A 26873-nucleotide genomic window follows, 5' to 3' on the forward strand; every position below is an offset into this window, starting at 1 on the left:
TTTTTATTTTGTTCCCCCAGCACACTGAATGATAACACTAACCAGATGTAAATACAATATTAGAATTCAGAGATCTCGGTTATAGTGTGGCAGATGCTCAATTAGCTTAGTGATGAGTGTATGTCGCGAGCTAATTGAGCATCTACCAATATATATGTATGTTGTGAGAGGCAGAGAGGTTTCTGCATTAGGAGGAGGTGCAGGCCCTGACATGCCACATGGAGCATTATGGGGTTGCTCCAAGGTAGGTAGCTCTTAGCTTAGACATATTGTAGTAAGGAGCCATTATCATGTGGCTCCTTGCTGGTTAATATTAGACCCAGATTGGGGTAATGGAGGTGTGAGGTGTGGTGCCTCTGGACTGGCTGAGCTGGATGGCCTTAGTGTGGCATACCTTTACATTCTATTAACACTTTTCACTTATTCATTTTTTAACACTATTTCTCCATTTTAATTACATCTCATTTTTGTATCACTTTCTCTATAGCTTCGGCTTCCTAAATACTAATTTATTAACACTATAGTTTTTTCACTGGTATGCCACGCTGGGCTTTCTGGCTTATGCTGGTGTTTTGGGGTGCCACACCCTGCACCTAGATATAGCGCTAGGGACCCCAAATATACAGAGACGCCTTGATGCGGCTTTGAGGCTTAACCACACATTTGCGCAAATATGTGTAACGAAGATCTCTGAATTCTGTTATCATGTGGAATTTATATCTGGTTACTGTTATCATTCAGGGTGCTGGGGAAACAAATGGCTTTTTTTCTTGCTTAGAAATACCCCTTCCTTTCCAGCACCTGAATGATATCACTAAGCTAATTGAGCTTCTACCAATATATATGGATGTTTTTAAGCACTTTAGGAGACACTGCCAGTATAAAAAAAAACTCTGTAGCTCCGGAGCCATTGGGGAGGGGGGGGGGGGCGCGGAGCTACCACAGAGCGGGACCAGCGGCATATTGGCGCCTTCCTCTGCTTACAGCAGCAGCCACACACAGCTCATCCCGACACTCAGAAAACGCTGGAAAACCGGTACAGGGTGAAGCAAAGGGGGAGAGCCGCTATTGTACACAATCTGGGCCCTATAAAGGACAGTAATCATAGGTGTTTCACTGTGATATAACAGCTTACAGCCTCACTGGGGCTGTGTAGCTGGGGTGTGCTGGTCTCCTCTCTCTACATCTCCCTCTCACATACAGTAGGGCAGGCTTGATATGTTTGTGTGTATGTCATTGTGATTTACTGTGAACATGGGTAAACACAAGCTATGCAGTGTATGCCACACCAGATTCTCTCCAGTATTATCTGATTCTGTTTCATGTGAGCAATGCAGCCAATCTTCATAAATCAGTGAGGGGACTGGGGGAGAGGGTCAAGAGCCCTCCTGGCTAGTGGCCCTTAAGAATACGATGTCTGATATGTCATCACAACTCATGTTCAGAAAACTCAGCTACTGCAACAGGCTATTGCAGACTTAGCTGCTAGGGCAGATGTTACACAGCCCCCCTCTCTAACTCAGGACCACAAAAGCGTGGTTTACCTGCCTTATTTTCTGATTCAGATGATGATATACGGAGGATGGGGATGACTTGAATCCCGTTAGTGGGGATTCCACTTCTGCTCAGGATATTGAACCCCTCCTTCTGGCTATACAGGACGTGTTAAAGCTCCCTCTAGAGGACACTGCGTCACAGCATTTGTTTTTCTTTACACAGAACAAGCCTAATGTCACTTTCCCTGATTCTGCAGATCTAGATGACCTGTTTAAGTTAGCCTGGAAAAATCCAGAGAAAAAATAGCAAGTGTCAAAAAGAATTTTGCACACTTTTCCATTTGATCCTGAAGGCAGGAAATTCTGGGAAGAACCCCCGGGAGTTGACGTATCAGTCTCTCGACTGTCTAAAAAGGTGGTGCTGCCTGCCCCGGGCTCCTTTACCATGAAGGACCCTGGGGACAGAAAAATAGAGACTACACTAAAGTCTATGTACACAGCAGCAGGTGCATCGCAAAGACCGGTTATAGCAGGTTGCTGGATGACCCATTCCATACACACGTGGGCTTCTCAAATTCAGGAGGGCCTCTCTGGTGATATGTCCCTGGTCACTACTGTGACTCTCCTGAAGCACATTCAGGACACTGCACGCGTCCTGTGCGACTCGCTCAAGAAGATGGGCAATATTAATGCTAGGACTTCTGCCATGGCAGTGTCAGCGCGCAGGGCCTTGTGGTTGCGTCAGTGGATAAAGGACGCAGAATCCAAGTGCAGTGTGGAATCTCTCCCTTTTTCTGGGGAATGGCTCTTTGGGGTTGAGTTGAATACGTGGATTTCCAAAGTCACTGCAGGGAAATCCACGTTTCTCCCCTCTGGGGCCCCACCGGCTAGGCATTCCTACCATCTGTTCAGTCCTTTCGGTCTAACAGATTTCGATCTAGGGCCAGTGGTGCCTCCAATGCGGCTAGAGGCACCAAAGGTAAGACAATACCTGCAAACAACGGTTCTCAGGAACAGAGCACCAGTTCTGCTTCCACAAAGTCCTCAGCATGACTGCGCCCACCCACCCCGAGGGGATCTCGAGGTGGGTGCTTGACTGCAACACTTCAGCTGCGTCTGGGAGGTTTCCGGACAGGATACCTGTGTCAAGGACCTCATTTCTCAGGGATACAAGCTGGAATTCGACGGTTCTCCTCCCCAATGATTTTTCAAATCAAACTTTGGAGGATATGCAAGTTACGCTGCAAGAGGCCATCCAAAAGTTGGTCCAGTCCCACGTTATTGTTCCAGTACAAATACCACAATGAGGAAGGGGTTATTACTCCAACCTGTTTGTGGTACCGAAGCCAGACGGTTCGGTAAGACCCATTTTGAATCTAAAGTCCTTGAACCCTTACTTGGAAGGTTTTCAGGTTCAAAATGGAATCCTTGAGAGCAGTGATTGTGGGCCTGGAAGAACAGGAATTCATGGTTTTCTTGGGTATCAAGGACGCCTACCTTCATAGTCCAATTTGGCCACCTCATCAGGCTCATCTGAGGTTTACCCTACTGGACGATCACTACAAGTTCCAGGCACTGCCCTTCGGCCTGTCCACAGCTCAGAGGATATTCACAAAGGTAATGGTGGGAGATAAATGTTCAAGCTCTGGATCCAGGGGGTCAATGTTGTCCCTTACCTGGACGATCTCCTGATAAAAGCAAGATCCAGGGAGCTTTTATTGCTCCATATCGACCACACTATCCAACTTCTGTCACACCATGGGTGGATTCTCAATTTACAGAAGTCCCACTTGGAGCCAACTCAGCGGCTCTTATTCCTGGGGATGTTACTGGCTACTGTGGCCCAGAAGGTGTTCCTCCCGGAGGACAAAGCGAGAACACTTCAGGAGATGGTCCGCATGGTGCTCCGACCTGCTCGAGTATCCATCCATCTTTGCATAAGATTGTTGGGGAAGATGGTTGCCTCATACGAGGCGATCCAATATGGGAGGTTCCATGCCAGAACATTTCAATTGGATCTCCTGAGCAAGTGGTCCGGATCACATCTACAGATGCACCGGATGATACGGCTGTCACATCAGGCCAGGATTTCCCTCCTGTGGTGGCTGCAGTCCTCCAATCTCCTGGAAGGCCGGAGTTTCGGGATTCAGGATTGGATCCTCCTCACGACGGATGCGAATCTGAGACGATGGGGAGTTATCACCCAAGGGGCTCAGTTCCCGGGCAGGTGGTCAGCCCACAAAGCCCTCCTTCCGATCAACATTCTGGAACTTTGGGCGATCTACAATGCTCTGCTTCAGGCCTCTCCTCTGCTCAAGTATCACGCGATCCAAGTACAGTCGGACAACGCCACAGCAGTGGCGTACATCAATAGGCAAGGAGGGACAAAAAGCAGAGCCTGCATGCGAGAGGTGTCACACTCCTCTGGACAGAAAGAAATGCAAGAGCAATGTCAGCAATCTTCATTCCGGGAGTGGAAAACCGGGAAGCGGACTTCCTGAGTCGTCACGATCTCCACCCAGGGGAGTGGGGGCTCCACCATCAGGTGTTTCAGCAGATCATCAACTGGTGGGGTTGTCCACAAACAGACATAATGGCTTCTCGACTTAACAAGAAGCTTCACTGGTATTGCTCACGAACCAGGGACCCTCAGGCGAGTGCAGTAGATGTCACCTTGGCCTTACCGGCTGGTCTACCTGTTTCCTCCGATTCTGTTGCTCCCAAGGGTGCTCAAGCGAATCAGAAATCAGGGAGTCCAGGCAACTCTGATTTCCCCAGATTGGCCATGGAGGGCGTGGCACGCGGATCTTCTGGACATGTCCGTCGAAGACCCTTGGCCTCTACCACTAAGAAGAGATCTTCTTCAACAAGGGCCATTCGTCTACCCGGACTTACGGTGACTTTGTTTGACGGCATGGAGATTGAGCGGAACATCCTAGCTCACAAGGGCCTTTCCAAGAAGGTTATTGCTACCATGGTTCAGTCCCGGAAACCTGTGACGTCAAAACACTATCATATCTGGAGGAGATATGTCTCTTGGTGCGAGGAATGCACGTATCCGCCTGCAGAGTTCCACTTGGGACGTTTCTTATGTTTCCTGCAGGCTGGTGTGGATAAGGGCTTACGTCTGGGTGCCATTAAGGTCCAGATTTCAGCTCTCTCAATTTTCTTTCAGAAGAAATTGGCAGTGTTGCCAGAAGTTCAGACCTTCTTGCAAGGGGTGCTCCACATACAACCTCCTTTTGTGCCGTAGGGATTTGAATGTGGTGTTGGAATATCTACAGTCCTCCTGGTTTGAACCTATGATGACAGTAGAAGACAAGTACCTCACGTGGAAGACAGTGATTTTACTGGCCCTGGCTTCTGTTAGACGTGTCTCAGAATTGGGGGCCTTATCGTGTAAAAGTCCCTACTTGGTCTTTTAAGAGGACAGAGCGGCTCAGACTAGGCAGCAGTTCCTGCCGAAGGTTGTCTCTGCATTCCACTTGAATCAGTCTATTCTGGTTCTGTCCAGTTCTAGCACTTCTGCTCCTCCGAAGGCACTGGATGCTGTGCGAGCCTTGAAGATCTATGTCAAGCGAACGGGTGTAGTATGGTATGCCGGCGGTCGGGCTCCCGGCGATTAGCATACCAGCGCCGGAATCCTGACCGCCGGCATACCGACAGCTGGGCGAGCGCAAATGAGCCCCTTGTGGGCTCGCTGTGGGTACGGCGGTACGCTACGCTATCTATTCTCCCTCCAGGGGGGTTGTGGACCCCCAAGAGGGAGAAGAACTGTCAGTATGCCGGCGGTCGGGATTCCAGCGCCGGTATGCTGGTCGTCGGGAGCCCGGCCGCCGGCAAAGTGAAGACCACCCCAAGCGAATGGCTCGGATCAGAAAGACGGATTCCTTGTTCTTGCTCTATAATGCGCCGAATAAAGGTTGCCCTGCTTCAGAGCAGTCCATTGCTAGTTGGCTTAGGCTTACTATTCAACAGGCCTATGTGCCGGCAGCCTTACCTGTACCGCTGAAGGCCCACTCTACAAGATCGGTGGGCTATTCCTGGGCAGCTGCCCGTGGAGTCTCGGTCTTGCAACTATGCCGAGCTGCTACCTGGTCGGGAAAGAACACTTTTGATAAGTTCTACAAGTTTGATACCCTGGCAAAAGAGAAATCCCAGTATGGGCAGGCGGTGCTGCAGACGTCTCTGCACGTTCCCGCCCGTTTTGGAAGCTTTGTGACGTCCCCATCGTACGAAGTCTCCCCAATATCCCTTATGGATGCTATAGATAATAGGATTCTAATTACCTACTAATGACTTTTCTGCAGGTTGTCTTTTCTATGGTTACCTGTTCAGCCGTTGCTGTTGATGTGCTGGTGTATCAATCTCACCACTCATTGTTATGTTCCTTCTCTCGTATATGTCCTATAACTGCCTGTGGGAGGGGCATAGAGGGGAGGAGCCAGCACACCCAGTGAAGAACTTTAAAGTGCGTCGGCTCCTTTGGACCCCGTCTATACCCCATCGTACGAAGTATCCCCAATATCTTTTATGGACTACGAGAAAAGTATTTACCGGTAGGTAATTAAAATCCTATTTTTGGGGACACACATGGATTTGATCCCATTTATAGGAATGCGAGCCATGTTCTTCATACCTAATTGTCCTAGCGTAGTTGGCAGTTTCAGGGTTAATTTGTTATTGCTGGGAGCCAGCCAATCAGCATGCAGGGGGTGATACTGGTTATGATTGCACTAACAACTGTGGCAATGAAAGTGTTTGAACGGCTGGTGCTGAAACACCTGAGAGAAGCGACTAACACCCACCTAGACCCCTTGCAGGTCGCATACCGAGTGAACAGGAAGCTCGAGGACGCAGTTAACTTGAAGCTGCACTACATCCTACAGCACCTAGACCGACCGGGCTCTTATGCAGGGGTCCTATTTGTCGACTTCAGTTCGGCATTCAACACAATCGTCCCCAGTATCCTGCAAGCCAAACTCCTCTCCTTAGGGGTCCCAGAATCAACATGCTTCTGTATCATCGACTTCCTGGTAAAAGCCGAGTCATTCACATCTAGTGGGCGCACGATCAGCACGGGGGCCCCTCAAGGATGTGTCCTCCCCCCCTGCTCTTCTCTCTATATACCAACGCATGCACCTCAGGCGAGCAATCAGTATAAAATTTGCAGATTCGGATCAGGGTTAGGATGTTATAAGAAGTAATGGCCTGAGGCGATCCTGCGTCTTGGAATTTTTGAGCTGCCCACCCCCACTATATTACACTGCAAGATTGTTATTGTGTTTCATCCTGACCGATGAGGCACAGCAGGAGGTAACGCATGACGGTCAGTGGCCATAGATGGTGCAAGAGAGAGGTGTGAGCGCTACCCTCCGTCTACGCTGCTGTGGTCTGACACTTTGCTGAGTAGAAACTATCACCCCTTCCTTGGCTCAGTGCTGGACCCCACTCATAGAATGCTGAAGGCAGATAAGAACCACTCGGCCACCTGCCTGAAGCACATGCACACTTGTGGGGGACTGACACTTGTTTCTAAAATCTAGGAGCCAGGATAAAAGTGTAAGACCACTGTTGTCACTATCCCCCCCATAAAAAAAAAAACCCTGAACCCTCCCACCCCTGCAGCCACATTACTGAGCAGCCCCCCCCCCCCCCCCCCCGGCAATCCAACCCCACGCCCACACCACTGAGGGGGCCCCCGGGCATACCAGCCCTCTGCAGCATTCCCTCGGGCAAACAATCCCCCCCAACCAGTGAACACATCACTCCCCCCGCTGAAGCCGCAATCCCTGGCCACGCATAGACCCTCTTATTAGAGACAGCGCAGGATGGGATGAACAGGCAGAGCAGTAAGCGCGGGCCAGGGCAGACACTCTGCACATGCGGGCCAGGGCAGACACTCTGCACATGCGGGCCAGGGCAGACACTCTGCACATGCGGGCCAGGGCAGACACTCTGCACATGCGGGCCAGGGCAGACACTCTGCACATGCGGGCCAGGGCAGACACTCTGCACATGCGGGCCAGGGCAGACACTCTGCACATGCGGGCCAGGGCAGACACTCTGCACATGCGGGCCAGGGCAGACACTCTGCACATGCGGGCCAGGGCAGACACTCTGCACATGCGGGCCAGGGCAGACACTCTGCACATGCGGGCCAGGGCAGACACTCTGCACATGCGGGCCAGGGCAGACACTCCGCACATACAGGCCAAGACAGACTCTCTGCACTCATGTAGGCCAGGACAGACACTCTGCACTCATGTAGGCCAGGACAGACACTCTGCACTCATGCAGGCCAGGACAGACACTCTGCACATGCAGGCCAGGACAGACACTCTGCACATGCAGGCCAGGACAGACACTCCGCACATGCAGGCCAGGACAGACACTCAGCACTCATGCAGGCCAGGACAGACACTCAGCACTCATGCAGGCCAGGACAGACACTCTGCACATGCAGGCCAGGACAGACACTCTGCACATGCAGGCCAGGACAGACACTCCGCACATGCAGGCCAGGACAGACACTCAGCACTCATGCAGGCCAGGACAGACACTCAGCACTCATGCAGGCCAGGACAGACACTCAGCACTCATGCAGGCCAGGACAGACACTCAGCACTCATGTAGGCCAGGACAGACACTCTGCACATGCAGGCCAGGACAGACACTCTGCACATGCAGGCCAGGACAGACACTCAGCACTCATGCAGGCCAGGACAGACACTCTGCACATGCAGGCCAGGACAGACACTCTGCACATGCAGGCCAGGACAGACACTCTGCACATGCAGGCCAGGACAGACACTCCGCACATGCAGGCCAGGACAGACACTCCGCACTCATGCGGGCCAGGACAGACACTCAGCACTCATGCGGGCCAGGACAGACACTCAGCACTCATGCGGGCCAGGACAGACACTCTGCACATGCAGGCCAGGACAGACACTCTGCACATGCAGGCCAGGACAGACACTCTGCACATGCAGGCCAGGACAGACACTCAGCACTCATGCAGGCCAGGACAGACACTCTGCACATGCAGGCCAGGACAGACACTCTGCACATGCAGGCCAGGACAGACACTCTGCACATGCAGGCCAGGACAGACACTCTGCACATGCAGGCCAGGACAGACACTCTGCACATGCAGGCCAGGACAGACACTCTGCACATGCAGGCCAGGACAGACACTCTGCACATGCAGGCCAGGACAGACACTCTGCACATGCAGGCCAGGACAGACACTCTGCACATGCAGGCCAGGACAGACACTCTGCACATGCAGGCCAGGACAGACACATGCAGGCCAGGACAGACACTCTGCACATGCAGGCCAGGGCAGACACTCCGCACATGCAGGCCAGGGCAGACACTCAGCACTCATGCAGGCCAGGACAGACACTCCGCACATGCAGGCCAGGACAGACACATGCAGGCCAGGACAGACACTCTGCACATGCAGGCCAGGGCAGACACTCCGCACATGCAGGCCAGGGCAGACACTCAGCACTCATGCAGGCCAGGACAGACACTCCGCACATGCAGGCCAGGACAGACACATGCAGGCCAGGACAGACACTCTGCACATGCAGGCCAGGACAGACACTCCGCACATGCAGGCCTTCACAATACAGCACAGGCACGCCTACAAATCTCCGGTGGGGCTAAAGAGGAGCTTACTCCCGTCCCTGCATAATCTGGTAGCCAGGCAGCAAAATCTAGTTGCCATGGCTACCTGAGCCCCCTGGGATCTGTCGAGCCCTGCATTAGGGTTAATTTTTTGTTGTGAGACAATTTCTGTGACCGGACGGTCCCGTACGAGAGCTCTCACCTTTGTGCTTTTATTTCCACCATTGGTATATAATAACAGCTGTGACCGTTTTCACGTCATTTTTGTGTGTGTGTTTTTACGCTGTATTACGGTTACGTTTGTGCAAGGAGAAGGGTGTCTGGTGCACAGGAAAAATGTCATTCAGCTATTTTATTGGAGACCCCTAATATTAGTATGTTGGGGTGCTACCACAGGTCATGGCAAGTATGGGGAAGAAGAAGGATCTGCAAAATATTTAAAAACATGTTTGATTATGAGAAGATATTAGTAACGACCTCATTTCCCGATCATACATGATGTAAAATATTCTGCACCTGCTTATTCTAGAAATACAGAAATAAAAGTTATATTTCTGCAGCAGGGTACATAGGGTTTCCACAGAGAAATATTGGAGTTGTAGTGGTGGATCAGGAATCTGGGCACCAAACAATTTAAGCACACTCCCTGGTGGTTTATCACCTATTTAATAAGGACCATCAGTACCAGAATAGGTGAGGCGGCTCTTTGACCGGCAGCCCCTCCCCCAGCTCTGGGCGCCATCTACTACAGATCTCCTGCCTTGAGCTGCCTCACTCTCCCCCTTTCCCTCACAGAGATCGGGCGACCATCTTACAGCAAGACAGCAAGCAGGTCTCCGGGATTGCTGGGCTATGTCTTCCTGTAAAAACGTCCGACACAGCAGAATATCCTACCTGCCTTATAATGGCTGAGTAGTTGATACAAGTGTTCATTGCAGTTATGTTGTATATTTTGTGCATTGTGGCTATGTGATAGGTCTGCTGTCTGGTTTCACTTTCAGTGTATCTCAGATATATTTTACTGTTATTCCTATAACCTGGGCTAAAGTGCTGTTTGGGTTATAACTCACAGTATATCTATATATTTATATCTGTGCCTAAGTCACATACCGCTGTACTGAGTCCGCATTGCATTTACTGTACAGTGCGAGTCCATTTTGTTTTACTACTCTGTCTAACAATAAGAGACGCAAGCAATCATAATCCCCGGTGTGAGTATGCTCAGCAGATTTATCAGAGGATATGTTAAATGATGGTTTCTGTGCTACCTGTTATACAATTCCTAGTCAGTCTGCTGCTCCTGCCCCGACGCAGGAGCCTCCCTGGGCGGCCTTTTCTACACTGTTAGGTAGACCGCCCCCCTATGACACTACCTCCTACTGTGGTACCTGTAGTGAATCCGCCTTAGGCGGATAATTTGTCAAATCAGCTGCAACAACTGAATCAGACTTTGACTAGACATAAGGTCTGACAGGGCATAAAGCATGCCACCCATCCCTCTAAGCAGGCTACCTCATCCTCTCAGTCCACAGTCGTCTGAGAGGTGTCTTCTGAAGTGGAGGGGGAGCATACAGCTCTATCTGATACAGACTCCTGTGCAACAGAAGAGGGGGCTCCTATTTTAGTAGATGTTCCTGCCCTTGTGGAAGCAATAAAGCATATTCTACAACTCTCAGAGGAGGAGGAACCGATGTGTTTAAAAAGCAGAAGGTGATTAAAACTGAATTACCCCATTCGCTCATTTAATGGACATTAGGCGAGAACCCTGGAACACTCCGGGTAAGAAGTTCCCTTTGCCTAAACGGGCCTTAGCTCGTTATCCTCTGCCAGCAGCTATCTGTAACAAATGGGAAACTTCACCTCCAGTGGACTCTCATGTCACCTGTCTCATAGTGTCATCCACTGATACCACTGTCACCTCCTTGAGGGAACCAACAGACAAACGTATTAAAAGTTGCATGAAATCTATTTGTTCTCTCACATGGGCTATACACACACCCACTGTGGCAGCTTCCTGGGCTGCAAAGGCTATAGCAGCTTGGGTGCAGGCTCTGGAGGAAGAACTGCCTATGGATATTTCTGATGAAGGCAGAATGTATCTAACACATATTAAGACTGATTCATATTATATCAGTCATATTATATTCAGGAAGCATCATCTGAGGCTGGAGTGTTGGTCGCGAAGGTCAGCTACGTCCATACTGGCACGCCGTATTGTTTGGCAACGTCCCTGGAAGGTAAATTTGGGTTATGGATTTTTTCCCCCCTCTTTAAAAAAAATAAAATTTTATATATATATATATATATATATATATATATATATATATATTTTGCACGATCTACCCACCATAATCCTGTATATCCTTATCCAATAATAATTTATCTAGCCCATTCTTGAAAGTAATAACCGAGTCCGCCATTACTACTCTCTCAGGCAGGGAATTCCAAACACGTATTGCCCTTACTGTGAAGAAACCTCTTTGTCTCTGTGTGCAAAATCTCATCTCCTCCAACCTCAGCGGGTGTCCACGTGTTCTCTGTGTTTATCTTACCAAAACCAAATCCCCCTACAAGCTCTGTGTATTGGGGGTCATTCCGAGTTGTTCGCTCCGTAATTTTTTTCGCATCGCAGCGATTTTCCGCTTAGTGCGCATGCGCAATGTCCGCAGTGCGACTGCGTCAAGTAAATTTGCTATGCAGTTAGGAATTTTACTCACGGCTTTTTCTTCGTTCTGGTGATTGTAGTGTGATTGACAGGAAGTGGGTGTTACTGGGCGGAAACTGGCCGTTTTATGGGTGTGTGCGGAAAAACGCTACCGTTTCTGGGAAAAACGCGGGAGTGGCTGGAGAAACGGAGGAGTGTCTGGGCGAACGCTGGGTGTGTTTATGACGTCAAACCAGGAACGACAAGCACTGAACTGATCGCAGATGCCGAGTAAGGTTGAAGCTACTCAGAAACTGCTAAGAGGTGTGTAATCGCAATTTTGAGAATCTTTCGTTCGCAATTTTAAGATGCTAAGATTCACTCCCAGTAGGCGGCGGCTTAGCGTGTGTAAAGCTGCTAAAAACAGCTTGCGAGCGAACAACTCGGAATGACCCCCATTGTCCCCTTATATACTTGGAAATGTTGATCATGTCCCCTCTTAATCTTTTCCAGTGTAAACATGCCTAGCCTTGCAAGCCTTTCCTCGTATTCCAGTGTCTCCATACCCTTAATTAGTTTGGTCGCCCGCCTCTGAACCTTTTCTAGTTCCAGGATATCCTTTTTGTACTACGGTGCCCGAAATTGTGCACAATATTCAAGATGTGGCCTCACTCGTGATTTATATAACGGGAGTATAACACTCGTCCCTAGCATCAATTCCCCGTTTTATGCGTGCTAATATCTTATTAGCCTTCTTTGCTGCAGTCCTACTTTGGGTACTACTGCTTAGTTTGCTATCTATGAGGACACCTAAGTCCTTTTCCAGTACAGAATCACCTAATTTTACCCCATTTAGTAGGTAGGTGTAATTTTTGTTCTTGTTACCACAGTGCATTACCTTACACTTGTCTGTATTGAAGCGCATTCTCCACTTGGCTGCCCATGCTTCCAATTTAACTAAGTCGTTCTGAAGAGACTCAGCATCCTCCTCCGCATTTATAACCTTACACAATTTGGTATCATCAGCAAAAATTGACACCGTGATCTCTAGACCTTCTGTTAGGTTGTTAATGAAAATGTTGAACAATAGTGGTCCAAGTACAGACCCTTGTGGCACACCACTTAGCACTTCAGCCCAACTCTGCTCCCTATTATCTAACCAATTACTAACCCAAGTGCATATTGTGCTCCCTAGCCCAGGGTCACTTAATTTATAGATAAGTCGCATGTGTGGTACTGTGTCGAAAGCTTTAGCAATGTCTAAAAAGATTACATCCATCTCCTCCACCTGATCTAAATTTGCGCTGTTTCGTAATAGCCTAGTAAGTTAGTTTGGAATGATCTGTCCTTCACATGTGGGTTCCTATTAATAACCTTATTGGCTTCAAGGAACTTCTCTATACTATCCCTTAAAATACCTTCCAATACTTTCCCCACTATAGATGTAAGACTTGCTGGTCTATAATTACCCGGATCAGATTTACTTCCCATTTTGAATATCGGCACAACTTCCACTATTCACCAGTCCTTGGGAACCATACCTGATGTAAGGGAGTCATTGAAGATAAAATAGTGGTCTCGCTAGTTCGGAGTGTAGCTCCCTGAGAACCCTTGGGTGAATGTCACCGGGACCAGGTAACTTATTAATATTATTATTTTTTATTTTTTTTAATCGGTCACAGACTACTTCCTCACTAAATAAGCACTTAGCAGTGAGACATTATCGTTGCTGAGGTTGTGTGTTAATCCCGCCATCTGGTCCTTTCTTGTGAAAACAGATAAGAAAAACTCATTACATTTTTCCGCTATGTCATTATTGCAGTGGTTTTCAACCATACTGGGCGGGATGTACTAAGCGGAAAATGTTTTAAACCCCGTTTACCGCATTTTCCTGATGTACTATCCCCCAGCCGGTGAGCACCGCGGCGGGGTTTGCCAGCTTTCGCTGGCGATACCCCATAGAAGCCTATGTGCTTCTCTCCGTGGCGCTGTGTGAGAGATCCGATCAGATCCCACCCAGCATGCCTCGCGGCCGCCTCAGTCATTCTGCACAAGCGCAGATTGACTCCCGGGGGCCGAATCCCGGAAGTCAGGCAGCCGCTGGGGATTGCGGAGGACAGCGCTTATCGGAAGAGCTGTCCTCCGCAATGCTGATTGCATATGTAAGTACATATGCGATCCGTGACGTTGCGCAGGGCGGCGATGTACATTAGTACATCCTGCCCACTGTACGTTGGCACAGATACTGTAGCCCAGGATTCAGGAACACAGTCATGTAATACATAAAAACAGAATTAAGAACTAGGAGTAAATTAACCAACAAATATTGTTTCTTGAACAGTTGGGATTAAATTTGCACAAATGTTCTTTGCATAGTGTATATAGATATATAGATACACAGGTACGTTGTCTTACCTCTACAATCTCCCGGATTTCACACTGCGTCTCCAACTTATCCAGTTTAACACACGCTGTGCCGATCTGCTTATCACTCCTCAGCAGGAACACACTGCAAAATTACAGATATAATTATCTGCAGTCCAAGATAAATTGAGAGGGTGGGGGGGGGGGGGGGATAGAGGAGGGGGGTGATGGGGTAAAATGTCAGATTCCCTTGCCCGTGATGCCAGAATGACACCTTGTAGACACACACTGTGCTTTCAGCAATGAGGACTGCAGGCAGAGAAATATGTGGCAATATTCACAAGGTACACATGGTAAAAGTGTCCACAGTGAAAAGCTGATGGCCCACGTCATAGGGTTAGGCTCAAACACTGTAAAAATGCTACATGTACACCTAAAATATATGGAAACTGAACCACCATTAATACGTGATCATGGAAGACACCGCCATGACACCATCACGCAACTGAGCGTCACTTATTCCCAACAAGGCATTCACCCCTTATGGAAGATTTCAAACTTGATTCCTTTGGCCTGAACCACTCTTTTGAAGCCTCTGTGATTCCGGTTAATGTTCAATGTAAAGGACTGCTCGTATTCTGGTGGATGACATAAGAATAAACCATCTGTAAATATAAAGGCTTGCTAGTGGTAAAAAGTAAATAACTGTACAGTAGACGTAAGTGTTACACGGTGGAACCTGGTGAGAAACTGAAGCACACGCCGAGGATTATCAGAGCGGACTGCGGGAGCCTGTCCACATGTACACACATACAAATACAGAGACATACAAATACAGAACCGGCTCCTCTGTCGCCAGCAGAAATAACACGGCTTTCCACAATGGAATCACTACAAGTCTATTCATTCAGACACTTCAAGTACGTCTGCATTTAGACTGCAAAACTGGACAGATTAAGATATAAAAGAGCCGATCATGAGACTCAATTAGTTCAGCAAGACCCAATAGTAGTTACCAACCTGATATCCCTCTCACTGCTGAGAACTCTGCAATCTACCCCACATGCTCGCTGCCTAGGCGTCATCCTGACTCTGATCTGTTCCACACAATCTCTCTCTAAATCATCTTATATACATCTCTGAAGCATATCCAAACTAGGGGCCTATTTCAGACCTAGGGGGGGGCATTCAGACCTGATCGCACGCATGGATTTTTCACATCGCAGCGATCAGGTCAGAACGGCGCATGCACCCGAATGTTCAGGCGCGTAGTACAACTACAAAGTGGATCGTTGCTGGGCGATGGATTATGCAAAGAATCCATTCGCACAGCCGATCGCAAGGAGATTGTCAAGAGGGCGTTTGTGGGTGACAAAACACAGGCGTGTCCAAGCACAGCAAACACTCTAATCCACGCTCTCATTATCTCCCGCATTGATTATTGAATAGTCTCCTGACCGGTCTTCCCAAACATAGGCTCTCACCACTACAATCCATTCTGACTGCAGCTGCGAGGCTAATCTTCCTCGCTAGACGTTCATCATCTGCTGATCCGCTCTGTCAGTCCCTCCATTGGTTACCTGTACTCTACCGCATTCAATATAAAATACTGTTACTCGCACACAAGGCCATTATCCAAACTACACCATCATACATCTCTTCTCTTATCTCATAATGGGCGGGATGTATTAACATACATCGCCGCCCCTCGCCGGTTACCGCAGCGATGTTGATCGCATATGTACTAACATATGCGATCAACATCGCGATGCGGTGACGGAGGCCCCCCGCGATACCTGTTAAGTGGTCTGCGGGGGGTCTCCGTCACCTCCCCGGGGTCCCCACACTGGCTAGATGCCGGGAAGCAGCAGCAGGCTGCCCCCGGCACCTCCTCCTCCCCCCTGCAGCCGGAAGGACGTCCGGCTGCGTTGCTAGGGGGAGGAGGACACTACCTTCCGGGTCCAGGGCAGCCTGGAGGAAGGTAAGCCAGGGGGAAGGGGGGTCGGCGGGGGTCGACGGTGTCGGCGGGTTGCGGCGGTCGGCGAAAAGAAGCCCATAGGCTTCTATAGGGTTTCGCCATCCAGAGATGGCGAAACCCTGGACGCCGAAAACGCTGCGGTAGGGTCTTAGTAAATATGAAAATGCGGTAAAACCCCCGTTTTCGGGGGTTTTACCGCATTTTTGCTTTAGTACATCCCGCCCAATATCTCCCAACCCGACCTCTCCGCTCTGCACAAGATCTACGTCTCTCATCCACACTCATTACTCGCTCCCACTCACGATTGCAGGACTTTCTTCTGGCTGCACCCACTCTGTGGAATGCCCTCCCACGCACAAAAAGACTCTCCTCTAGGACGGTTTCCTATTAGCAGCGACACTTTCCTGCTGGGGGTGATCATATTAGCCCCAATGCCGGCATCTTTTTTTACTGATACCAGCGTTTATCGAGGATTATACTTCAGGTGCCTCGGGTTAGAACGGGCTGCCGGAGCCGAAAAAACACATGGGATTGGGGACTTATACCTGACCACGAGTATTATTGCACGATCGCGAGACCAATTGCGGGCATTATAAATTGGCCTTTAATTGGAAACCGCAATAATAACCATCGGTCAAACATCACGATATCCGGCCACATCTAGTCTCCAAACCTTGAAGCGTTCCATGAACACTCACCTCTTCAGGCAGCTTATCACATTCCAGACTCACATAACCTTCATAAGAACTTTCCTATCCAATTACATCCTCTCTGTACAGTCCACACACATCCTCTCATCCTTCACACCCTCCTGACCCCAGGCTAACATCATTGTGTGACCATATCATACAGCCCACCTAGAGCCTCTGCAATCTGGTGGATGACTCTGCAATAGATATCACCTATCCTTGTGTATCAATGCCTATTTCCCTGTAGAGTGTAAGCTTGCGAGCAGGGCCCTTCTACCTCTGTCTGCTTTAACCCTGTTCTCTTTTATCATTGTTGTTTCCGTTTGAAAAGCGCAACAGAATTTGCTGCGCTCTATAAGAAACTGCTAATAAATAAATAATAAACATATAGAAATAGAGACCGTGGTGACTTGTCAGCTGTTAGAATGGCCAAACAAATTGCAGCTGAGAACACAGTCCCTGGATCATCCATATGGAACGTTGTGTGAAGTGTGAGCTGACACTTCATTTCCCAAGTGAGAGACACTGGACAGCTAAATGCAAGGATTCCAGGTGAGAAACTCACGGTGGCAGCTTTATTAGGAGTCTCCCATAATTCTACTTTATGTACTACAAAAGCAGTGATTTCATGGCGAGGAGATATTACACTGTATACAATAGAAGCGTAGTAACCGCGTGAAGATCTTACCTGGAGAGTTCGTGCTCTTAACAACAAAGGTTTTATTTTTCTGAGGCTGTTCCTGAAAAACATGAAAAGTGGCTTCTAAAGAACAAGTACCACAGTGCGAAATCCAAACCTACCACGTTCCACCACTGTACCCAAGGGGTAGTCAACATATGGCCCTCCAGCTGCTGTAGAACTACAAATCTCAGCATTCTCTAAAACAGTGTTAACTGTGGCAGGGTTTGCTGGGATGTGTAGTTCAGCAACTGGAGGGCCACAGACTGAATACCCTTGATGTACAATAATATAAATATCTGACGTTCTCAGAGCAGTATGAGATCAGTAACAATGTGCACTGTATGCCAGAAGTTCTCACGGCCCAAGACTGGTGGAAATAAAATGACAGAGGCCCTCTCCTCTCTTACCGTGCTGGGATACGGGAATTCAAACTTCACAAATGCATGCAGATCATTAGGTGCCATTCCTGTAAAGAGGAGAAATAAAAAATTACCAAATGAGCAACAAGAGACAGAAAACTTAACCAGAACCCTACCGCAGTGTCACACAGAGAGATATAGAGCAACAGGACAGAGAGCACTACCGCAGTGTCACACAGAGAGATATAGAGCAACAGGACAGAGAGCACTACCGCAGTGTCACACAGAGAGATATAGAGCAACAGGACAGAGAACCCTACCGCAGTGTCACACAGTGAGATATAGAGCAACAGGACAGAGAAGTCTACCGCAGTGTCACACAGTGAGATATAGAGCAAAAGGACAGAGAAGTCTACCGCAGTGTCACACAGGGAGATATAGAGAAACAGGACAGAGAGCGCTACCGCAGTGTCACACAGGGAGATATAGAGCAACAGGACAGAGAACTCTACAGCAGTGTCACACAGGGAGATATAGAGCAACAGGTCAGAGAACTCTACCGCAGTGTCACACAGGGAGATATAGAGCAACAGGTCAGAGAACTCTACCGCAGTGTCACACAGGGAGATATAGAGCAACAGGACAGAGAGCACTACCGCAGTGTCACACAGGGAGATATAGAGCAACAGGTCAGAGAACTCTACCGCAGTGTCACACAGGGAGATATAGAGCAACAGGTCAGAGAACTCTACCGCAGTGTCACACAGGGAGATATAGAGCAACAGGACAGAGAGCACTACCGCAGTGTCACACAAAGAGATATAGAGCAACAGGACAGAGATCGCTACCGCAGTGTCACACAGGGAGATATAGAGTAACAGGTCAGAGAACCCTACTGCAGTGTCACACAGGGAGATATAGAGTAACAGGTCAGAGAGCGCTACCGCAGTGTCACACAGGGAGATATAGAGTAACAGGTCAGAGAACCCTACTGCAGTGTCACACAGGGAGATATAGAGTAACAGGTCAGAGAGCGCTACCGCAGTGTCACACAGGGAGATATAGAGTAACAGGTCAGAGAACCCTATTGCAGTGTCACACAGAGAGATATAGAGCAACAGGACAGAGAGCACTACCGCAGTGTCACACAGGGAGATATAGAGCAACAGGACAGAGATCGCTACCGCAGTGTCACACAGGGAGATATAGAGTAACAGGTCAGAGAACCCTACTGCAGTGTCACACAGGGAGAAATAGAGTAACAGGTCAGAGAGCGCTACCGCAGTGTCACACAGGGAGATATAGAGTAACAGGTCAGAGAACCCTACTGCAGTGTCACACAGGGAGATATAGAGTAACAGGTCAGAGAGCGCTACCGCAGTGTCACACAGGGAGATATAGAGTAACAGGTCAGAGAACCCTACTGCAGTGTCACACAGAGAGATATAGAGCAACAGGACAGAGAGCGCTACCGCAGTGTCACACAGGGAGATATAGAGTAACAGGTCAGAGAACCCTACTGCAGTGTCACACAGGGAGATATAGAGTAACAGGACAGAGAACCCTACCGCAGTGTCACACAGTGAGCTATAGAGCAACAGGACAGAGAACCCTACTCCAGTGTCACACAGTGAGATATAGAGCAACAGTACAGAGAAGTCTACCGCAGTGTCACACGGTGAGATATAGAGCAAAAGGTCAGAGTACCATACCGCAGTGTCACACAGGGAGAAATAGAGCAACAGGTCAGAGAACCGTATTGCAATGTCACACAGAGAGATATAGAGCAACACGACAGAGAACCCTACCGCAGTGTCACACAGTGAGATATAGAGCAACAGGACAGAGAACCCTACCGCAGTGTCACACAGTGAGATATAGAGCAACAGGACAGAGAACCCTACCGCAGTGTCACACAGTGAGATATAGAGCAACAGGACAGAGAACCCTACCGCAGTGTCACACAGTGAGATATAGAGCAACAGGACAGAGAACCCTACCGCAGTGTCACACAGAGAGATATAGAGCAACAGGACAGAGAGCGCTACCGCAGTGTCACACAGGGAGATATAGAGCAACAGGTCAGAGATCCCTACCGCAGTGTCACACAGAGAGATATAGAGCAACAGGACAGAGAACCCTACTGCAGTGTCACACAGTGAGCTATAGAGCAACAGGACAGAGAACCCTACTCCAGTGTCACACAGTGAGATATAGAGCAACAGTACAGAGAAGTCTACCGCAGTGTCACACGGTGAGATATAGAGCAAAAGGTCAGAGTACCATACCGCAGTGTCACACAGGGAGAAATAGAGCAACAGGTCAGAGAACCGTACTGCAATGTCACACAGAGAGATATAGAGCAACACGACAGAGAACCCTACCGCAGTGTCACACAGTGAGATATAGAGCAACAGGACAGAGAACCCTACCGCAGTGTCACACAGTGAGATATAGAGCAACAGGACAGAGAACCCTACCGCAGTGTCACACAGTGAGATATAGAGCAACAGGACAGAGAACCCTACCGCAGTGTCACACAGTGAGATATAGAGCAACAGGACAGAGAACCCTACCGCAGTGTCACACAGAGAGATATAGAGCAACAGGACAGAGAGCGCTACCGCAGTGTCACACAGGGAGATATAGAGCAACAGGTCAGAGAACCCTACCGAAGTGTCACACAGTGAGATATAGAGCAACAGGACAGAGAGCACTACCGCAGTGTCACACAGTGAGATATAGAGCAACAGGACAGAGAAGTCTACCGCAGTGTCACACAGTGAGATATAGAGCAACAGGACAGAGAAGTCTACCGCAGTGTCACACAGTGAGATATAGAGCAACAGGACAGAGAACCCTACCGCAGTGTCACACAGAGAGATATAGAGCAACAGGACAGAGAACCCTACCGCAGTGTCACACAGTGAGCTATAGAGCAAAAGGACAGAGAACCCTACTGCAGTGTCACACAGAGAGATATAGAGCAACAGGACAGAGAACCCTACCGCAGTGTCACACAGTGAGATATAGAGCAACAGGACAGAGAACCCTACCGCAGTGTCACACAGTGAGATATAGAGCAACAGGACAGAGAACCCTACCGCAGTGTCACACAGTGAGCTATAGAGCAAAAGGACAGAGAACCCTACTGCAGTGCCACACAGTGAGATATAGAGTATTAGGACAGAGAACCCTACCGCAGTGTCACACAGTGAGATATAGAGCAACAGGACAGAGAAGTCTACCGCAGTGTCACACAGTGAGATATAGAGCAAAAGGACAGAGAAGTCTACCGCAGTGTCACACAGTGAGATATAGAGCAACAGGACAGAGAAGTCTACCGCAGTGTCACACAGTGAGCTATAGAGCAACAGGTCAGAGAACCCTACCGCAGTGTCACACAGAGAGATATAGAGCAACAGGTAAGAGAACCCTACCACAGTGTCACACAGAGAAATATAGAGCAACAGGACAGAGAACCCTACCGCAGTGTCACACAGAGAGATATAGAGCAACAGGACAGAGAACCCTACCGCAGTGTCACACAGTGAGATATAGAGCAACAGGACAGCTGCAGTGTATACTATGGTTAGAGCTGGTGCAGGACACAGGATCAGTGTATATAATACAGATGTATACAGTGTATGTGTAGCAGTGAGTGGGGGGAGCAGGTACACAGCTGCAGTGTATACTATAATTAGAGCTGGTGCAGGGCACAGGATCAGTGTATATAATACAGATGTATACAGTGTATGTAGCAGTGAGCGGGGGGAGCAGGTACACAGCTGCAGTGTATACTATAATTAGAGCTGGTGCAGGGCACAGGATCAGTGTATATAATACAGATGTATACAGTGTATGTGTAGCAGTGAGCGGGGGGGAGCAGGTACACAGCTGCAGTGTATACTATGGTTAGAGGCTGGTGCAGGGCACAGGATCAGTGTATATAATACAGATGTATACAGTGTATGTGTAGCAGTGAGCGGGGGGAGCAGGTACACAGCTGCAGTGTATACTATGGTTAGAGCTGGTGCAGGGCACAGGATCAGTGTATATAATACAGATGTATACAGTGTATGTAGCAGTGAGCGGGGGGGGCAGGTACACAGCTGCAGTGTATACTATGGTTAGAGCTGGTGCAGGGCACAGGATCAGTGTATATAATACAGATGTATACAGTGTATGTGTAGCAGTGAGCGGGGGGAGCAGGTACACAGCTGCAGTGTATACTATGGTTAGAGGCTGGAGCAGGGCACAGGATCAGTGTATATAATACAGATGTATACAGTGTATGTAGCAGTGAGCGGGGGGAGCAGGTACACAGCTGCAGTGTATACTATGGTTAGAGCTGGTGCAGGGCACAGGATCAGTGTATATAATACAGATGTATACAGTGTATGTGTAGCAGTGAGCGGGGGGGAGCAGGTACACAGCTGCAGTGTATACTATGGTTAGAGCTGGTGCAGGGCACAGGATCAGTGTATATAATACAGATGTATACAGTGTATGTGTAGCAGTGAGCGGGGGGAGCAGGTACACAGCTGCAGTGTATACTATGGTTAGAGGCTGGTGCAGGGCACAGGATCAGTGTATATAATACAGATGTATACAGTGTATGTGTAGCAGTGAGCGGGGGGAGCAGGTACACAGCTGCAGTGTATACTATGGTTAGAGGCTGGTGCAGGGCACAGGATCAGTGTATATAATACAGATGTATACAGTGTATGTGTAGCAGTGAGCGGGGGGAGCAGGTACACAGCTGCAGTGTATACTATGGTTAGAGCTGGTGCAGGGCACAGGATCAGTGTATATAATACAGATGTATACAGTGTATGTGTAGCAGTGAGCGGGGGGAGCAGGTACACAGCTGCAGTGTATACTATGGTTAGAGGCTGGAGCAGGGCACAGGATCAGTGTATATAATACAGATGTATACAGTGTATGTGTAGCAGTGAGCGGGGGGAGCAGGTACACAGCTGCAGTGTATACTATGGTTAGAGCTGGTGCAGGGCACAGGATCAGTGTATATAATACAGATGTATACAGTGTATGTGTAGCAGTGAGCGGGGGGAGCAGGTACACAGCTGCAGTGTATACTATGGTTAGAGGCTGGTGCAGGGCACAGGATCAGTGTATATAATACAGATGTATACAGTGTATGTAGCAGTGAGCGGGGGGGAGCAGGTACACAGCTGCAGTGTATACTATGGTTAGAGGCTGGTGCAGGGCACAGGATCAGTGTATATAATACAGATGTATACAGTGTATGTGTAGCAGTGAGCGGGGGGAGCAGGTACACAGCTGCAGTGTATACTATGGTTAGAGCTGGTGCAGGGCACAGGATCAGTGTATATAATACAGATGTATACAGTGTATGTGTAGCAGTGAGCGGGGGGAGCAGGTACACAGCTGCAGTGTATACTATGGTTAGAGGCTGGTGCAGGGCACAGGATCAGTGTATATAATACAGATGTATACAGTGTATGTAGCAGTGAGGGGGGGAGCAGGTACACAGCTGCAGTGTATACTATGGTTAGAGGCTGGTGCAGGGCACAGGATCAGTGTATATAATACAGATGTATACAGTGTATGTAGCAGTGAGCGGGGGGAGCAGGTACACAGCTGCAGTGTATACTATGGTTAGAGCTGGTGCAGGGCACAGGATCAGTGTATATAATACAGATGTATACAGTGTATGTGTAGCAGTGAGCGGGGGGGAGCAGGTACACAGCTGCAGTGTATACTATGGTTAGAGGCTGGTGCAGGGCACAGGATCAGTGTATATAATACAGATGTATACAGTGTATGTGTAGCAGTGAGCGGGGGGGAGCAGGTACACAGCTGCAGTGTATACTATGGTTAGAGGCTGGTGCAGGGCACAGGATCAGTGTATATAATACAGATGTATACAGTGTATGTGTAGCAGTGAGCGGGGGGGAGCAGGTACACAGCTGCAGTGTATACTATGGTTAGAGCCTGGTGCAGGGCACAGGATCAGTGTATATAATACAGATGTATACAGTGTATGTAGCAGTGAGCGGGGGGAGCAGGTACACAGCTGCAGTGTATACTATGGTTAGAGCCTGGTGCAGGGCACAGGATCAGTGTATATAATACAGATGTATACAGTGTATGTAGCAGTGAGCGGGGGGGAGCAGGTACACAGCTGCAGTGTATACTATGGTTAGAGGCTGGTGCAGGGCACAGGATCAGTGTATATAATACAGATGTATACAGTGTATGTAGCAGTGAGCGGGGGGAGCAGGTACACAGCTGCAGTGTATACTATGGTTAGAGCTGGTGCAGGGCACAGGATCAGTGTATATAATACAGATGTATACAGTGTATGTAGCAGTGAGCGGAGGGAGCAGGTACACAGCTGCAGTGTATACTATGGTTAGAGCTGGTGCAGGGCACAGGATCAGTGTATATAATACAGATGTATACAGTGTATGTAGCAGTGAGCGGGGGGAGCAGGTACACAGCTGCAGTGTATACTATGGTTAGAGCTGGTGCAGGGCACAGGATCAGTGTATATAATACAGATGTATACAGTGTATGTAGCAGTGAGCGGAGGGAGCAGGTACACAGCTGCAGTGTATACTATGGTTAGAGGATGGTGCAGGGCACAGGATCAGTGTATATAATACAGATGTATACAGTGTATGTAGCAGTGAGCGGAGGGAGCAGGTACACAGCTGCAGTGTATACTATGGTTAGAGCTGGTGCAGGGCACAGGATCAGTGTATATAATACAGATGTATACAGTGTATGTGTAGCAGTGAGCGGGGGGAGCAGGTACACAGCTGCAGTGTATACTATGGTTAGAGCCTGGTGCAGGGCACAGGATCAGTGTATATAATACAGATGTATACAGTGTATGTAGCAGTGAGCGGGGGGAGCAGGTACACAGCTGCAGTGTATACTATGGTTAGAGCTGGTGCAGGGCACAGGATCAGTGTATATAATACAGATGTATACAGTGTATGTAGCAGTGAGCGGGGGGGAGCAGGTACACAGCTGCAGTGTATACTATGGTTAGAGCTGGTGCAGGGCACAGGATCAGTGTATATAATACAGATGTATACAGTGTATGTGTAGCAGTGAGCGGGGGGAGCAGGTACACAGCTGCAGTGTATACTATGGTTAGAGCTGGTGCAGGGCACAGGATCAGTGTATATAATACAGATGTATACAGTGTATGTGTAGCAGTGAGCGGGGGGGAGCAGGTACACAGCTGCAGTGTATACTATGGTTAGAGCTGGTGCAGGGCACAGGATCAGTGTATATAATACAGATGTATACAGTGTATGTAGCAGTGAGCGGGGGGGAGCAGGTACACAGCTGCAGTGTATACTATGGTTAGAGCTGGAGCAGGGCACAGGATCAGTGTATATAATATAGATGTATACAGTGTATGTGTAGCAGTGAGCGGGGGGAGCAGGTACACAGCTGCAGTGTATACTATGGTTAGAGCTGGTGCAGGGCACAGGATCAGTGTATATAATACAGATGTATACAGTGTATGTAGCAGTGAGCGGGGGGAGCAGGTACACAGCTGCAGTGTATACTATGGTTAGAGCTGGTGCAGGGCACAGGATCAGTGTATATAATACAGATGTATACAGTGTATGTGTAGCAGTGAGCGGGGGGAGCAGGTACACAGCTGCAGTGTATACTATGGTTAGAGGCTGGTGCAGGGCACAGGATCAGTGTATATAATACAGATGTATACAGTGTATGTGTAGCAGTGAGCGGGGGGAGCAGGTACACAGCTGCAGTGTATACTATGGTTAGAGCTGGTGCAGGGCACAGGATCAGTGTATATAATACAGATGTATACAGTGTATGTAGCAGTGAGCGGGGGGAGCAGGTACACAGCTGCAGTGTATACTATGGTTAGAGCTGGTGCAGGGCACAGGATCAGTGTATATAATACAGATGTATACAGTGTATGTAGCAGTGAGCGGGGGGAGCAGGTACACAGCTGCAGTGTATACTATGGTTAGAGGCTGGTGCAGGGCACAGGATCAGTGTATATAATACAGATGTATACAGTGTATGTAGCAGTGAGCGGGGGGAGCAGGTACACAGCTGCAGTGTATACTATGGTTAGAGCTGGTGCAGGGCACAGGATCAGTGTATATAATACAGATGTATACAGTGTATGTAGCAGTGAGGGGGGAGCAGGTACACAGCTGCAGTGTATACTATGGTTAGAGCTGGTGCAGGGCACAGGATCAGTGTATATAATACAGATGTATACAGTGTATGTAGCAGTGAGCGGGGGGAGCAGGTACACAGCTGCAGTGTATACTATGGTTAGAGGCTGGTGCAGGGCACAGGATCAGTGTATATAATACAGATGTAATACAGTGTATGTGTAGCAGTGAGCGGGGGGAGCAGGTACACAGCTGCAGTGTATACTATGGTTAGAGGCTGGTGCAGGGCACAGGATCAGTGTATATAATACAGATGTATACAGTGTATGATAGCAGTGAGCGGAGGGGAGCAGGTACACAGCTGCAGTGTATACTATGGTTAGAGCTGGTGCAGGGCACAGGATCAGTGTATATAATACAGATGTATACAGTGTATGTGTAGCAGTGAGCGGGGGGGAGCAGGTACACAGCTGCAGTGTATACTATGGTTAGAGCTGGTGCAGGGCACAGGATCAGTGTATATAATACAGATGTATACAGTGTATGTGTAGCAGTGAGCGGGGGGGAGCAGGTACACAGCTGCAGTGTATACTATGGTTAGAGCTGGTGCAGGGCACAGGATCAGTGTATATAATACAGATGTATACAGTGTATGTAGCAGTGAGCGGGGGGGGAGCAGGTACACAGCTGCAGTGTATACTATGGTTAGAGCTGGTGCAGGGCACAGGATCAGTGTATATAATACAGATGTATACAGTGTATGTAGCAGTGAGCGGGGGGGAGCAGGTACACAGCTGCAGTGTATACTATGGTTAGAGCTGGTGCAGGCACAGGATCAGTGTATATAATACAGATGTA

At 48.8% G+C, this 26873-nt stretch overlaps 1 protein-coding gene across 2 annotated transcripts in view; it reads right to left on the bottom strand.

Annotated features, from left to right (window-relative positions):
* The window catches only part of CC2D1B (coiled-coil and C2 domain containing 1B), a 408633-nt gene that overhangs the window by 21585 nt on the left and 360175 nt on the right, over positions 1 to 26873 (bottom strand). For both annotated transcript variants that reach the window (XM_063938881.1, XM_063938880.1), the window contains exons 20-23: positions 17899 to 17957; positions 17498 to 17549; positions 14681 to 14780; positions 14194 to 14287 (exon numbers count right to left, since the gene is read on the bottom strand). In XM_063938881.1, coding sequence (XP_063794951.1) covers positions 14194 to 14287; positions 14681 to 14780; positions 17498 to 17549; positions 17899 to 17957 — 305 coding nt within the window. The remainder of the gene's footprint in view (positions 1 to 14193; positions 14288 to 14680; positions 14781 to 17497; positions 17550 to 17898; positions 17958 to 26873) is intronic.

The sequence above is a fragment of the Pseudophryne corroboree genome, chromosome 9 (genome assembly GCF_028390025.1).
Source record: "Pseudophryne corroboree isolate aPseCor3 chromosome 9, aPseCor3.hap2, whole genome shotgun sequence".
Lineage (NCBI taxonomy): Eukaryota > Metazoa > Chordata > Amphibia > Anura > Myobatrachidae > Pseudophryne > Pseudophryne corroboree.